The 15,764-nt window shown below is 35.1% G+C and overlaps 2 protein-coding genes across 3 annotated transcripts in view; both read left to right on the top strand.

Annotated features, from left to right (window-relative positions):
• Positions 1-1,380, top strand: part of LOC107292944 (desmocollin-1-like) — a 24,732-nt gene extending 23,352 nt beyond the window's left edge. The window contains exons 15-16 of the mRNA XM_029285268.1: positions 30-275; positions 941-1,380. Coding sequence (XP_029141101.1) covers positions 30-275; positions 941-1,147 — 453 coding nt within the window. The 3' untranslated portion in view covers positions 1,148-1,380. The remainder of the gene's footprint in view (positions 1-29; positions 276-940) is intronic.
• Positions 1,381-7,281: 5,901 nt separating this feature from the next.
• LOC107292945 (desmocollin-2) overlaps positions 7,282-15,764 on the top strand; it is a 33,798-nt gene continuing 25,315 nt past the window's right edge. The window contains exons 1-2 of one of the 2 annotated variants that reach the window (XM_015822077.1): positions 7,282-7,492; positions 15,673-15,757. In XM_015822077.1, coding sequence (XP_015677563.1) covers positions 7,418-7,492; positions 15,673-15,757 — 160 coding nt within the window. In that variant the 5' untranslated portion in view covers positions 7,282-7,417. The remainder of the gene's footprint in view (positions 7,493-15,672; positions 15,758-15,764) is intronic. The other variant, XM_015822076.1, reaches the window with a different exon arrangement.

The raw sequence follows: 15,764 nt of genomic DNA, 5'->3' as shown, positions 1-15,764 counted from the left end.
AAATTCTATTGTTATTCTTCACATTCCAGAATTTAAATATATTTCCTGTGCCAACAATGAATGAATTTATAAAGATGAATACAGATGTAGTAAAAACTGAAAAGAAACATATGGAAGCAGGAAAAAGAGGATGGCATTCCACATCAGAATTAATCAAAGGAGGAAAAATGAATCATGTGGCACTATCTTTACAAGACTGTACGCCTTCTTTAAGGAATTCATTCAGAGATTTCTGTTTAGAATGGCAGAAGTTCTCTAACCCTCGTTTATCTGAAGTAAGTATTCTGACATAGATTTCTAAACTAGTTTTGAGTATTACAAATTTGGAAAGAACGGGCTGTCTTATGTCATTAATTTTAAGGTACTACTCTGTATAACAGTTCTTAAAAATAATCCAAAGTGGATTATTATACCATTGATATAAAAATAGTATATCAACTATCTAAAACAACATGAACAGTGAGGCAGGAAGCATGATGAAAATCAGCACAATTTTCCAGATTTTGCAGCAATCCATGTTTTCCCATTCTGGTAACACACACAAACATTTACATCAATTCCCACAACCATAGGGAATCTGAGACCTGAAGATAATACATCTAGAATATACCAGATGGGGAAAACAGCTGTAACATGCTTTCAATATTTGACTTGAAAAACATAATGCTGATATTTAAGACAAGCTATATAACTTAGGTCAGAATTACAATTATAGTTGTATTCTCTCAAATAAAACAGTACATTTATAGTTGTATTCTTTCAAATAAAACAATGCATTCTTCCAAAAGAGATTTTTTTTAAAAAAAAATCATTTTATTATATGTGTGAAATATAGTATATACCATATAGATGACTGAAACAGACAATTAGAAGACAACTTATTTTTGCATCATATGTATATTTTAAAAAAATAATTATACTTTTATTGTTCCTTGTCCAGATGGTATTTCTTTGTGGAGAAGATGAAGAACATAATCTGGCTAAAGAGTATTTACATGCATATAATTACGAAGGCAAAGACTCACCAACTGGCACTTTAAGTTCCTGTACAGGGGAGTCAGAAGAAGAAAAACTGAGTTTTTTAAAGCAGCCAGAGCCTCCATTCCGGACATTAGTAGAAATTTTTGTACAGAAGGATTGTGTTTAAACTATTCCTGAAAATCATCTCACTTCACTAGGAAATTTCCCTGTGCAGATTCCATTGAAATGAATGAATGGTCTTGAGAAACTCTAATTAACTGTAATAGAATTTGAAAAGAATTTATTCCCACAGTTGTGTCTATCTGTTCATTCTTTATGGGATATTATGGATTTTTTAAGTATTATTTTAAAAAGAATGCAATGGAAAAATGATTTAAATTATTATGGATTTGAAAACTCTTACAGAAATTGATTTATGTGAATAATTCAATTGCGAATTTATATGTTTATTTTTACATCCTTAAATAACTATTTTGTTCAATCTGTTTACTTATATATTGATGTCTAAAATACAAATGTTTCCATATCCAATCTACTGTTCCTTTTGAGGTGAACAATAGTATGAAAAGTGTAGAAAAAAAATGTAATTCAGGATTAAGAAAATCCAAATCCTCATCTTTAACTTATATTTACAGCATTTTCAAAGATATCTTCAGAATTGAAGAACCCCATATTTATGGAATTATGTACTGAGTTTTCAAAAATGTCTTCCATATATGCATGCATGCATGCATGTGTGTGCATGTGTATTAATTCCATGCAAAATGTATTCTATTTATTTTAGAGAAAGTTTACCCTATCCCAAAGAATAAGGTTTATATTGAAAAACAAATCTTTGACTATTGGCATCAATTTTGACCTAAACTAGTTAGCATAAAATTCAGCATCTCATTTATATGAAATACAACAAGGCCACAACTGAAGTTTGATCTTCAGAAATTAAGCAATGAAATATCATCAATATATAAGTAGCCTTGACTTATGACCAGTTGTTTAACAACCATTTGAAATTACAATGGGCCCAGCTTGCTTTTAGGACAGTCCCACGGTCAGATGAGACATTGTAATTTGCAATATTTTTCCAGGTTTCTGGCATTTTTTATTGGTTTTCAGCAAAAGATGTCAATTTGGAAGAATGGCGTCATACTTATGACTATGGATTTGCTTAATGACTGCAGTGATTCACTTAGTTACTGCCACAAAAATGTCATAAAATCAGGACTGGTTACATGGGTCCTCATCTTAAAATGGTCCGAATTGTGGTCATAAATTGAGGATTGCCTAAATATTAATTTATATTTTAATGAATTGTGAGATAAACCATGTGCTTTATGATGTTGTCTGATAGCATAGACTGGCTCTAAAAGTACAATTAATCAAAAGAGAAAATGAGCATCCTTGTCAAGTATCTTTACGGGGAAAAGAAGATGAAAAAAATTGATCTTCAATTTAGATTGAAGGCCACTTGATCTTGTATTTGAGTCATTTAATAAATCATATAGGTTTTTGTACTTGGCCTATTTAATAAATTCTGTAGAAATTCAAATTTAGTTAATATAGTACAGTGATGGCGAACCTTTTAGAGACCAAGTGCCCAAACTGCAACCCAAAACCCACTTATTTATCGCAAAGTGCCAGGGCTGAATCAGCATTGTGGTGCCCTCAGGGGGGCAGGGGGCGTGGCCCATTGGGTGGGCATGGCTGCAGTGGTCACGGCAGACTGTGTGAGCGTGGCCGGGGGCAGGGCAGCGGGGGCCAGTCCCTTGCCATCTCTGGGGCATCCCCGGGGGGCCAACACTGGTTGCTCGCTCACTTCCTGCCGTCGCTTCCAAATGCCATGTGCTTGCTACTCTGGCGAACTCTGGTGGGGCAATGGCACGCGTGCCCACAGAAAGGGCTCTGAGTGCCGCCTCTGGCACGCGTGCCATAGGTTCGCCACCACTGATATAGTATAACATATTGCTTAATCTGTCTCTCTGAAGATTTTTTGAGATGTTCTGCTTTCCATAAAGCGCATGAATATATGCTTTTCCATTCAGTTTTTATAGATTTTCCTGCAATGAAATGAAAATGATTAAAGTTGCCACAGACAAGGTATTATTAGAGGTATTATATCAACACTGATGGCTACTTCAATGACACATTAGACTTAATTATATATAAAATTATATATTTTTCAATTTCTGTTCATTAATGTTGGCATTAAATACGGTAGTTAAAAGGTTGCAAGCTCCTTTCAGGAATAATGGCAGAAATCAGCATGCACAAAATCCATACTTATAATACTTAAACAAACACAGACACCACTATATCTCTATTGTTTGAGAACCTGTCAGTCTAGTGGTATATCACACATTTTATATTATATTATCACTTTCTTCCAAACTCCTACATGATTTTTATCCATTCAATGAAGCTGATGATTATGCTGAAATATATTGATTATACTGTCTATCTTTAGTCATATGTTTGAACTTCTTAACTGTAGCAATATTACAGTAACTACTGATATTGAATATGTTTATTGCTAGATGAATAAATTAAGCATTTTATTTAATACACAGCTTCACATAAGCATATATAATATGAAGGAAGAAAAATGAAGATTCTGTAGATTTCAGATATCTACTTTCAGTAAATATATAAGCATGCATAAATACATGAAAGCATAAATACATGAATGCAGAAAACAAAACAGAAACAGTGGGCTAAAAAGCCATGAGAGGTAAGAAGGTATATTGGGTCCACTGCCTTATGTTTAAATACACATTGGATTACTGTGGATCAGAATAAAAAAGACCTATTTCTATATCTTCAATAAAGTTATTTTCAAGAATAGCCTGGATGCATACTTTGATAGTTATTACATTTTAATTACTGAAATAGATTACTATTTAGTAATAGAAATAATATAATTACAAAATAAGCCACTAATTAAATAATATGCCGAGAGTACTCGCTGTGATTTTGGGCCTTGATTCAAAGCAATAGAATGATATGATCCAGTTCAGGTCACTGCAAAAGACATTCAATCCAACTGAATATCTGACTGTAGAGCAAGATTTTTTAAAAGTTCAATTTTCCCGTTACCTGATGTAAATAAAACTAGAACAGTTTTATCTTTTTTTTTTAGCAGAGTGGGATGAGATTTGCTCCCATGCTATAGGAGATTAATATATCAAATGTTATGGAAGTACTGAACTTTTTAATTTACATGCTTTTAAAAATAATTTTAAAGTGCTTGTAGCGTCGTATAGGGCAAAATATGATGACTTTTGCAGCAATGATATCTCTTATGGTAGGAAACACATTAAATTTCAAGCAATATGTTGAAAAGAGATTGTGCAAAGGGAAGGGTATTTGTAAACAAAATTGATGTCAACAGTGAAATGTGGTAGAACTGATTTTGGGGGGATTTGGGGAGTATAAAGGAATACTTCACTATTGATTTTTTTAATAAAATAGTTAATTCATAAAGCCAAATCAGTTATTAAGACAGTTTACCAAATACAGTCATAGTATTTGTCACTGGCAGAGTGAAAATGAAGTGGCAAGTATGGCAATTAAAATACCTTTCTCAGCCCTTCAATGAAATTCTTGTTATAAGAACAATGGGCTAAAGAAAGCCTTTCCAACACTGAGTTCATAGCCTTCACCTATCCTTTTCCACTATTGCTTTTTATATAAGCAGTAGAGGGTGGGTTTTTTTTGCAAAATTCTACTGTATATTGAGAACACAAACAGCAATTATATACCTTCTTCAAGGCTCACAATCAAAATGAAGAAGGTTGAGAAAAGTCTCTCTGTCCTGAATAAATTCTACCTATAATATGAATCACTACTGGACCAACATCAACAAAAGAAGTATTTACCTCATGGCTTATCATTCAAAAGCATAAAATATCTAACTTGTATAGATCTTTTAGAGCAATGGTTTAGTACAAATCTAAAAGATCTGCATCTTGATTATTAGGTTTGTCCATTTCTTTTCTATTTGCTATATAATGTTTAAAACTAGAACAATATATCATATTGATCAATGCTCTCAAAGAATGGACCTCTTAAATCTTTTTTCTATAACTTCAAGATATACTTCTCTACAAATAGAATGTAGAGATAGAATTGGAGTAACAGTAATTACATTTATCCGAGGTGAGTAAAATAATGACCCAGATTGTTGGGGCAATATGCTGATTCTGTAAGCCCCTTAGAGAGAGGACTATAAAGCACTATGAAGTGGTATATAAGTCTAAGTGCTTTTGCTATTTGAAAAACATGCTATTAAAACTATTTTGCAATGATTATCAACATACATTCATGGAAATACAAACCCAGTTGTGATGTTGGAGTTCCATTTATTTTAAATTTATTTAATTATGTTTAATATGTTGGTTACATGTTGCTATCATTTAAAGTTGATTAGAAAATATGGGATGGAGGAAGTCTTCACAGTAATTAATCTTCTGGGTGTGACAAGGTTGTGATTCATTCAGCCACTAATACTTTTGAAAGATAAACTGTTTAGGATAGAAGAGGCTAGAGCTTGATCTCAAAATAGTCATGAAATGGTAAGACCCATCAAGACTAATGTATTCAAAAGTTTCTAAATCCCACAGCAGCTTATTTAAGAGTTACTTGCACTTAAAACTGCCCATCCTATTTACATACAGTGGACTTCCACTGTATTTTAAAGGACCTTTGATAATTAAATGATATAGTTTTTGATGTTATATCATGTTTTTTCCTCATAAAACACCTTTCATTCCAAAAAAAGGTAGCCAGCTTTATTTTACTCTTTTCACAACTCTGTGGAAAAGAAAATATATTTTATGTTCAAATGATGTTCTTGTTAATTTCAAACTGGCAATTGCTGAAATTTGACCATTCTTGCTCAATGGGGGAATTTTCTTCTATAGCAATTCCCTTGTTTTCCCAAGATTTGAATCAAGAAAAAATGTGCTTGCCTTGATACTAGTGCATGATCTAGTTAATCAAATCAAAAAGGTATTGTATGAAGATTAAAACATTTTCAGCTAGTATGTCTTTCCCTAAGCATACACTTCTATCAATGGAAGAGAATATATGTAGCTCACACAAAACACTTTTACATTGTAATGTACTGCGAAAACAATCTTGGGAAACAGGAGGGATGAGCAGCAGCCTAAACAATGATTTGATAAGTGAAATCTTGAGTCCAAAGGAAGAATAAGGAGGGAGAAAGTGGGTCTGAAGAGACCCTCCTTAGTTTTCTGAAAAGTAAACAAAGGAAAGTAGTGCTTTCGGACTTGAAGATTCTGTTATTGTAAACTTAAAGATAGCCTCATTATTCATGTTTTTAGTTTCCTGTCTGAAGTAATTTGAAGGGCTGACAACATGCTGTTTAACTTTGCATTTCAAATACATAAATGTTTATACTGCCACAATTTCAAATGCTAAAATGTTTTAAATAGTTTCTAGAGGCACCATTGTGCCAGTCAACACACTGACCCCATTAGGTATAGTAAAAAAAAATTCTCTTGAAGAAGAATTTGTTCTGGGAGGAGATGATTTATACATGTAAAATTCCAAATCCTATTGATAAACCAGTTCTGGAAGAACAGCGTACATTTAGCTCGCATTTGCCCAGGGAAAGAAATGGTCACTGGTGAAATAATTCTTGAGTTGCAGGAGGACAGAAGCAAAGAGAAATAAAATAATTGAACTTGCTACTTGAAAAAGGGATTTAGGAATAACTTTTCAGTTCTATAATATCCAGTTCCCTTTCCAGGAAAGAAAAAAACGGGAACTGAACAAACATTCAATTGCCTTTTTCAGGGAAGAGAGTCCATTCGTGGCGGGAGTTTTGATGGCGTCGCATCGAAGCTATATCGCTGCAAGCAGACTCATCTAAAGAGAGTAAGGCCACCCGAAGGCAGAGGCAATTACTAAGAGGTAACGAAGCTGAAGGAGGAGCCGCCTTTCTGGTTCGCCTACCCGGTGAGTCGTTTTCTCACACACATTCCTGTGAGTATGCAGTCAGGGACAAGACAGCCGGGGCGGGCATATAATTCCAGTTCTTTTCCTACCTTCCCAGAGCAGGGCGGGGTTGGGACTCCATTCCCTGGTCAAATAGAAAGAAAGAACGAGGGAAGCTAATTAGGCTATCTCAAAGGTGCCGTTGGTAGTACTAACCCCCCTCCCTCCGATGGCCCCACCCTGGCTAGGAGCGAAATCCTACCGTGGACGGGAGGAGCCGCCAACTGGAGCCTGAGCGAACCAAGAAAGGCAGAGAAAAACAAAGTCGTCTCCTCCTCCTCCTCCTCCTCATTAGGGCCGCCCTTGGAGCTGCAGCTGGTGAGCCGGGCGGGGAACTTCAGACTCACCTGGTCGGAGTCGCCAAGAGTTCGGCGCACCAGCCCAGTGGCCGCAATTCCCACCAAACCGCGAGCCTCCAGACATGGCCCCGCAGGCAACAAAGCGCAGAGGGGCCCCGCTTGGAGCCGCTTGCTTGCAGCTCCTCCTCGGCCTCCTGGTGAGTGGGCACTCCTGGGGAAGGGGTGGATGCACCTTCCGGAGGGAGTGGAGGCAGGAAGGTCGCAGGGATGGCAGGCCAAAAGCCGATGAAGCCGTCAGTGGCCCCCCGGTACCTCGAGAGATTTGTCCTCGCGTGGCAAAGGCTTAAGTTTGCGCCGGCGTGGCGTGTTTGCTTGGAGGAGCGCCCTGACTCGGTGGAAAGTTTCTTTGGAGAGATCAAAGGCTTTCTCCTGGCATACACTGCTTTCTTTTCTTTTTTCTTTTCTTTTTCCTTAAGAAAACATCTTGCACAGTTAAAGGCAAAACCCTAAGACTTTAACCTTTTCTTTCACTTCTTCTTTTTCTTTCGCCCGCGCGTGCGCTCAGAAAAATGACGGAAAGGGAGGGGTGGGGGGGGGGGAAATCCGATAAATGAAATTGTGAAGAAGGGCAGCGAAGTAAGAGGATTGGGTGGAAGATGTCGTCTTTCGCCGTGCCGATTAGGTAGCAAAATGTGGTTGGTTTTAAAGAAGGGCATCGACTTTTAATTGGAAGTGAAGATCAAACTATACCGAGCGTTGAATTTGCTTTTAAAATAAGGTGGCTGTCTAAGGCTACTTTGCACTCCTCCCTTCCGGAACAGAAGATGATAAATAAAAGTTTGTCCCTATTTTCCTTAACCTGATGCAGAGGTTGGAGGTGGATGAATGGGCGAGTAGGAGATTTTAAAACATTCTACTTTAAGCAGCTTCTGAATCACGGGGGAAGAAATAATGCAAATAAGGAGAAGATAGAACCAAATACTACATATTTCATGTCCTGGAAGGGCGTCCACTTTTAGGGTGCATATAATTTTGAGAGTGGTATTAACTTTTGCAGACTTTGCTGCACTATAGTTTATTTGTTTTTTTGATTTGTCTGATAGTCTCAGGAAATGTTTCCTTTTTTCTTATTTGAAAGCAACTATTACCTGTTTATACCAATAAGATAGTTGCATATTCCTCTGCTGAGAAGGAATCTAATTGCTCTATTTTGGAATATAAATCGCATTATATATATTGCTTCCAGCGGTGTCTAATATTTCTAAGCATCTTTCAATAACCAATATTTTTATTTAAATATGAAGAATGATGGAATATGAAAGAATTGCAGTTCACTTCATATATGAAGACCTGTGAAACATAATTGTAATATTTAGGTGGTACTCTCTATTTTGGAAAAATGAATTTAATACATACACACACCCCTTCTTTTATTCAAGATAGAATTAAACAAAAAACCTTGGCTAATACTGATAAATTCAAGAAGTAAAATATTGCAATCATAATGAGCTCAAATAATAATGAATTTGGAAAAGTGACTAGTACATTTTACTTACATTTATTTTGAATAAGAAGCAGAGCTTAAAAATATAAATCTATGTTTAAGTTTTGAAAGTAAGCATAGTTTGACAGTGCATATTCCATATTCTGGAATGACTCACCCACCCATATACCACGGCCCAGTTCTGCTTTCCTTTAAAAAGCTGTTAAGACCTGGCTTCTTTCTCCAGGTGTTTGGGTTGAGTGGTGCTTCTTTAGTTGTTTAATTATTATCCCCCTTCTGTATTCTATATAGGTAACCTTTTTTAATGTGTGGATTTTTTTGGAGGAAATATTGCTTGATTTGTTGATGCTGCTGTAAATCCAGTAAATAATTCATTATTCAAAGAGATCTATTTTTATTTCTGATAAAACATGTATGTAATATTATTTTACTAAATCTAAACTCTTTTTACTGATTGGTGTACTTTTCAATCTGACAGTCCATATATGAGCAAGGTTGTTGCCTGCTTCTTGCTAAGAATAATGTTTAAATGTACATTTTATTATAGTTTGTTTTTCTAGATCAAATACTTTAAATTTATTATGAGTAACAGTTAATTATGATATTTGCATTTATGCTATACCCAACCCTTTCTCCAACAATCATTACCAGGTAATGAAAATGATGGTAAAAAATGAGTGATTGAAAATTATCAGAAAGTTAATAAGAGAATATTAATAGAATATATTTTAGTACATTTTTAGTATGTTTCTAATTATGCTTACTCTTAAAACTTAAATATAAATGTGAAATTCTTTGTATTATTCTTATGACATAAGTAACCATACAGTTGACTATTTTAACTTCATAGATAACTGATTTTAATGAACATTTATGATTATTTAATGCAATAAAAACAATGAATACTTTTGTATTAAAACACTATTTATTGCATTTAACCATGTGCATCTAGTTTATATGTATCTAGTTATTCTAGATAGAGACCATGAGTTCCAATCCTTCTTTAGCACAGAAGTCAATTGGATGATTTTGGATCAGTTATTGTTTCTCAACCCAGCTCATCAATCACAAGAGCTGTGGAAGCATAAAAATGTAATAAACAAATAAATCATCCATTTATTCGCCCTTCAAGATGATAAAATGCTTTTCTTCTTTTTATGTTGATGTGCTTTCCTTTTGTAGCCTTTAATATTCTTTGCTACTGATAACATTTTATGTTATAAACAAAGTAGTAATTTGAGTTAGTGGTATTTAATGAAATTGTGGCGTGCTCTTGAATTTAACATTCAATACTTGACAACATTCCAAGAATGTTAGTGAAACCTTTTTGTTCTAATTTAATGAGAAATATATACTGTTTATATTAAACGCTACTGATAACTATGATTTGCTGACATTTGTGTTCCCAGAAATAAATTCTACATTCCTTCAGGTAATGTTGAAAAACTGAGCAAAATTGGACCTTGATGGAAGACCAAAAAAATATCAGTGCAGAATTAGATTGTGAAGCAAGAAAAAAATAACAGCCCAAAACAAAACCAGATGAAGGCAAACTTTCCCCTGTTCTTCCCAACAAAATTGCACGGATACTTTCATTAAGAAACTAGACTCAAAAGAGATTCTTCTTTAAAGAGTTTCCAAAGCAGGAAGCAAAGACCATCTCAAGGAAATATCATTTGGGGACATAACCTTTTAAGAAGGATTTTGATAAACAAACAAATGGGTTTAGAGAACGTGACAAAAAGATAATAAAAAATGGGAAACTGAAGTTATGTGAAGAAAGATTAAATGAGTTGACATGTTTAGTTTTGAGCTGAGAAGATTGAGGAGAGATAGAACAGCATTTTCAAATACCAGAAGGGATGTTATACAGAAAAGGTCAAAAGTCATTTTCTTTCATTCCAGAGTTTAGGACTAGGAATAATGAATTTAACATACAGAAAGTCATTCCTCTTGACTATTTAGAAACCTTTCTATGATAAGGGCAATAGGACCAGTTAATCAGAAATATTAAATGCTCCCATTTATTGGGTGTATTTAAGTAGAGTGGACAAATCATCTGCTCAAGAAGCTTTTAGGAACAGAGGTTTGGTCTTAGTGGTGAACATTCTCTTTTCCATTGCATTGAGTGGTTTAAATGCAATTTACACTTCTCCCTCTCCCAGCCTTTATAATTTTATTATAACACAAAAGAACTTGATTGAGGATTTGCCTTTAGTTAATGCTGCATCTCCTGAATCCCTCCTTAGCATTGAGTGATTAATAAATGTTGAAGAAAAAAAATGCACGAGGTACACTACTTCCTATTGGAATAGAGAATAATATACAAATGTTTAACATTTTAGTTTGTTTCAATATATAATAGGCTGTTAGACTCCGTGAAAATATTAAACCATAGCACACTGTATTGGAGTATGCTTTATAATCGTGTGCTGTTGCAGTCAGTATAGATATCTCAACTCATTATGACCTTCTACTGCAGCTCTTCAACATGCTGGGTAGCAACTCTTAGTTGCCCAACAAAATGCTTGCTGTCTTGCTAGATGTGTTGGGGCTTCATCTATACAATCCTATGCAGAGAAGCCTAAAGGTACTTCTCATGTGCCATAGATACCACTTCAGCTAATGATTATATTGTCTCAGTTTAAACTTGTATGTCACTGTTTTCGGTCTCCTGAGGATTGGTGTATTTTTAGAACAACTCCTTAGAGCATTAGTCCTGCCTTGGGCATAAAGTCAACTGGATGACCTTTCTCTCTCAGTCCTAGGAAGTGGCAAACCACTTCTGAAAATGTTGCCAAGAAAATTGCAGGAACTTGTCCCTACAATCCTTAAAATCAAGACTGATAGACACACACACACACACACACACACACACAAGCATATTTTACAGACATATCTTTTTGGGAAAAAGAACAATGTTGATCTTTTCTCCACAAAAGTCAACGCTTTTCAGTGGATTTGCTCAGTAATGACCCTTACTGCTTTCAGTTTTCTATCAGTTCTCTAGGAAATTCTAAATTTCTAATTCTAAGAGTATTTTATCATGGAAGGAACGTAGCTGGTCCTTATTTAACAACCATTTGTACTTGCAACAACGCTGACTGAGTGATAGTTGTGACTGGTTCTTATACTTATAGCTGTAACAGCATCCCAAAGACATCTGATTGTGATTTGCAACTTTCCATGCCACCTTTTGACAAACTAAATCAATGGAGAAGCTGGCAAGGAAGTCGCAAGTCACAGTGACATAACACCTGGCTTAATAACATGCATGGTCCTTGCTTAATGGCAACTGGGATTGCCAGAATTGCCATCACTAAACAATGTAGTCGTGTGGATTTTTAACTTATGACCATATTGCTTTCTGGTACCAGTTAGTGTTATTAAGTGAGGACTACCTTATTATTGAATGTTAACCTTGTTTATATCCATCTTGTTAACGATATCTTTATAGGTACTCACAATAGAGTGACCTCCCAGATCTAATTACTGTTTACTGTATTGATAATACTTCCAAGAAAGCATCTTGAGAAACTTCCCTGGAAACCCTGTTAAAGCATTACCTCTACTTTTATTCACTACAATTGGCATATTTCATTTAGAGCAGAGGTCACCAACCTTTTCATGCTGGCGGCCCAGAGGGAAAAGGAGCAGCTGGGAAATTTGCACGTGTGTACACATGTGCGTGTGGAAACGGAGCCGTGCGCACACACACAGCGCTAGCGGCCCTGTTTGTGTAGCCATGCAGGTGCTAGGCTCTGCTGCTAACCCCATCCGCATGCGCAAAAGGGCCGCACAACCCGCATGGTGCTAGCGGCCCCCGTTTGCGCAGGTGCGCAGGAGCTAGTTTCTGCCGCTAGCTAGCCCCATCTACATGCACAAAGGGGTCCGCGGGCGCTAGCGTGAGTGGGGGTGAGTGCATGTACACACTGGCCAGCTTGTCCCACAGCCTGGTGGCCAGTAGGCCAAGGCCCAGTAGTGGGCCGTGGCCCATAGGTTGGGGACTCCTAATTTAGAGCAACGGTTTTCAAACAGTTTGGTTTCTGGACCCCTTACATTCTTAAAAATGATTGAGAATCCTAAAGAGCTTTGGTTTATATGAGTTATATCAATATTTATTGTATTAGTAGTTAAAACTGAGTATTTTAAAAATATTTATGCATTTGACTTCATGGAGCCTAGGGTCCCTAGACCTCACTTCGAGAACCACTGATTTAGAGCAAATATGGGTAACTTGCAACCTTCCACATATTGTTGAATTGCAATTCCTGGCATCCCTCTCCATTGGCCATTCCACTTCAGTTGCAACATTAACCTATGTGGTTTATCTTTTCTTGTTATTATTGCATCCAGGGTGGACATGAACAGGATTGTTAACTTGCAAAATGTTTAGATGATTAATGAACAAATTGGCTATAAGAGTTATTGTACCACATAGGAAGAAGGCATCTAAACAAAAACTGTGGACTCTTAATATGTATTGTATTGCCAGTATTTGACAATACAACATTTAACAGTCTTTTTAATAAAGACAAGGAAAAAGATTTTAGAGCAATATGATCAATTTTTTTTCTTCTGTTTGTAGCAATTGCCAGATTTCTTTCTTTTTTTAAAAAAAAACTGCTATGCTTATGAGATTTTGTTGAGCCTTTGATGCTCTTTTAAATATTTGTATTTCTCTTTTGTTAATTAGTTTTGCCTTATAAAATAAATTATATTTAAAATGGGGCATGAAGGTGGTATGCTTGGTGCCATAATGTAGCTGAAGACGTCTGTTTCCATTCAAATGAGTCATACTATAGGCAAGGCTTCCCTAAAGGAAGGCGAAAAATTAGTTCCGGTTCAATTAATGATTGTGTATATTCTTCCAAATCTATTAAATAAGGCAGCCTTGCTGTTTTTTTGCCCTTGCATTGTGCCTTTTGATGTGAGATGTGTTGCTTGAATATTGACTGGTTTCCCCTGCTTGCCTAAACATACTATACACAGGTAGTTAGCTTGTGGTATGTTATCCTAAGTTAATTTCCCTATGAAGTCAATGGTATGTCATTGTGATGTGGTTTGTAGTCCCTAATAAATCTGCATGGATTAATTGATGGAAATTATGGAATTCCCTTCCATAATGGAAACACAACTTTGTACAACTACTTGTGTGGGTAATGACGGTTTATAAAATTTCTGTACCTTCATGTATTATAACAGTATTACTAAACTTTGAAATGATTCACATATCCATTCAAATGTTTTGAAAGAATAGATGTGGGGTGAGGGTATCATGGAATCCTATTAATTTGTTCTGCCTCTACAACTGACACGTTGCAATTTTTGCTTGTAATACACCAGATATGTTTTTTTTCATAATATTTTATTAATTTTCTAATTTTACAATACTTAAATCTTTAGCACAAATCTCAAGTTACAACATCAGATATTTCCTCTCTTTTTCCCTTAATATCTACTATCTCATATTGAATTAATATAATTCTTATTGTTATCAACTAACTAAAACCATCTTTGTACATTTATCAATAATTTTTAACTTATACATATCTTAATTGTGTTTACATTCAATCTTATATACATCAATGTCCTGTTGTAGCTTTCCCCCCAGGCTTTAATTTCCCCTCAATATTCAACTTAACATTTGGTATGTTACAATTTCAAGCTTTAGGTGACTAGAGTTCCCTTATCTCAATTTCTACATTTCCTCCTTTTTATAACAAAATCTAATATTCTAAATATACATCTTATCTATTTGCATATAATCTTATTCTATTTTCTAAAAATTATCTTTTTTTCCCACTATATTAAACCGAAAATCTATTAATCTTATTACACATCTTACCTATTCAGTTATAATATTACTTTATTTTCTAAAAAATATATATTCAACCATCTTCAACCCTCTAATCAATAGTATGAAATCCCCCCTAATAAATCAAAACCCTAGTTTCTTTCAACCTTACTCTGGCTTTTTTCCTTTGTCAACTAACCATCCATGTTAGTACTTTTAATTCGTCAAACAGTTCTCCCTCTATTATTGTGTGCATTATTTGAGTTAAGAAAAACCATTTAATTACAATTTTTTTTGGAAGAACTAGTCCCATTATATTTCTTTGATTGCCTCCCCATTATTCCAATTTCCCACAGTTGTCCTGATAAGTTTATCTTCCATTCAGTCTGTCTTTCTTCCTTTTCCTCAAGTTTCTTCTGATTTATGAAAAAAATCTTTTACATTTTCAGTGTTGTCATTCTCTTTTCTAATTTCCCCGTTGGCTGGATCTGTTGGTCAGTTGGGTTCTCTGTCTTAATATTTAGTTGTTCCATTTCTCCTGTTGCTTTCTGCATTGTTGGGTCCTTGGTTGTAGTCAAAATCTGGGTTTGTATATCTAAGCTGGCATCTTGTTCCTTTATGTTGCCTCTTATTTTGTTACATGCTGAAAGAATGGTTTCATGTATTGATTTCAACGTAGAAAGGATTTTTCCCTGATCTTCATCCATATTCTCTTGATAATGTATTAAGTTAAGGATTTTAAAATCAAATGTTAAAAATAGTTTTTGTAGCTAGATGTGTGACATCTATTTCATGTGTTGCAGATAGTCTTATAGTGGAAATTATAGTGGAACCAGATATATTTTTTGTCTACTGCCTGCATAGTGTTGGAAAAAAACTTTCTATGCCTGGTGATGTATCATATATCAAATTGTTTTATATGGAAAAAAGACTAGATTTCCTCTTGCTTATAAATGCTTCAATTCGTGTTTACTATTTGATTTGGCAAATTGCAGCAGGGATGTGTAAGGCTACATTTATTTTCATTATTTATAGTTCTGCAATACAAATATAATTGATTCTTTGTTCCCATCTAGGTATTAAGTTTATGTTGTGAAGCTTCCAAAAAGGTTACCTTAAATGTGCCTACAAAACTAAACCCTGACACACTAATTGGCCAAGGTGAGAA

The sequence above is a fragment of the Protobothrops mucrosquamatus genome, unplaced genomic scaffold (assembly GCF_001527695.2).
Source record: "Protobothrops mucrosquamatus isolate PMUCROS unplaced genomic scaffold, P.Mucros_1.0 scaffold1456, whole genome shotgun sequence".
In the NCBI taxonomy this organism is placed as follows: Eukaryota; Metazoa; Chordata; class Lepidosauria; order Squamata; family Viperidae; genus Protobothrops; species Protobothrops mucrosquamatus.
The sequence above is the reverse complement of the archived record's forward strand: the minus strand, read 5'-3'. Positions and strand labels throughout refer to the sequence as shown.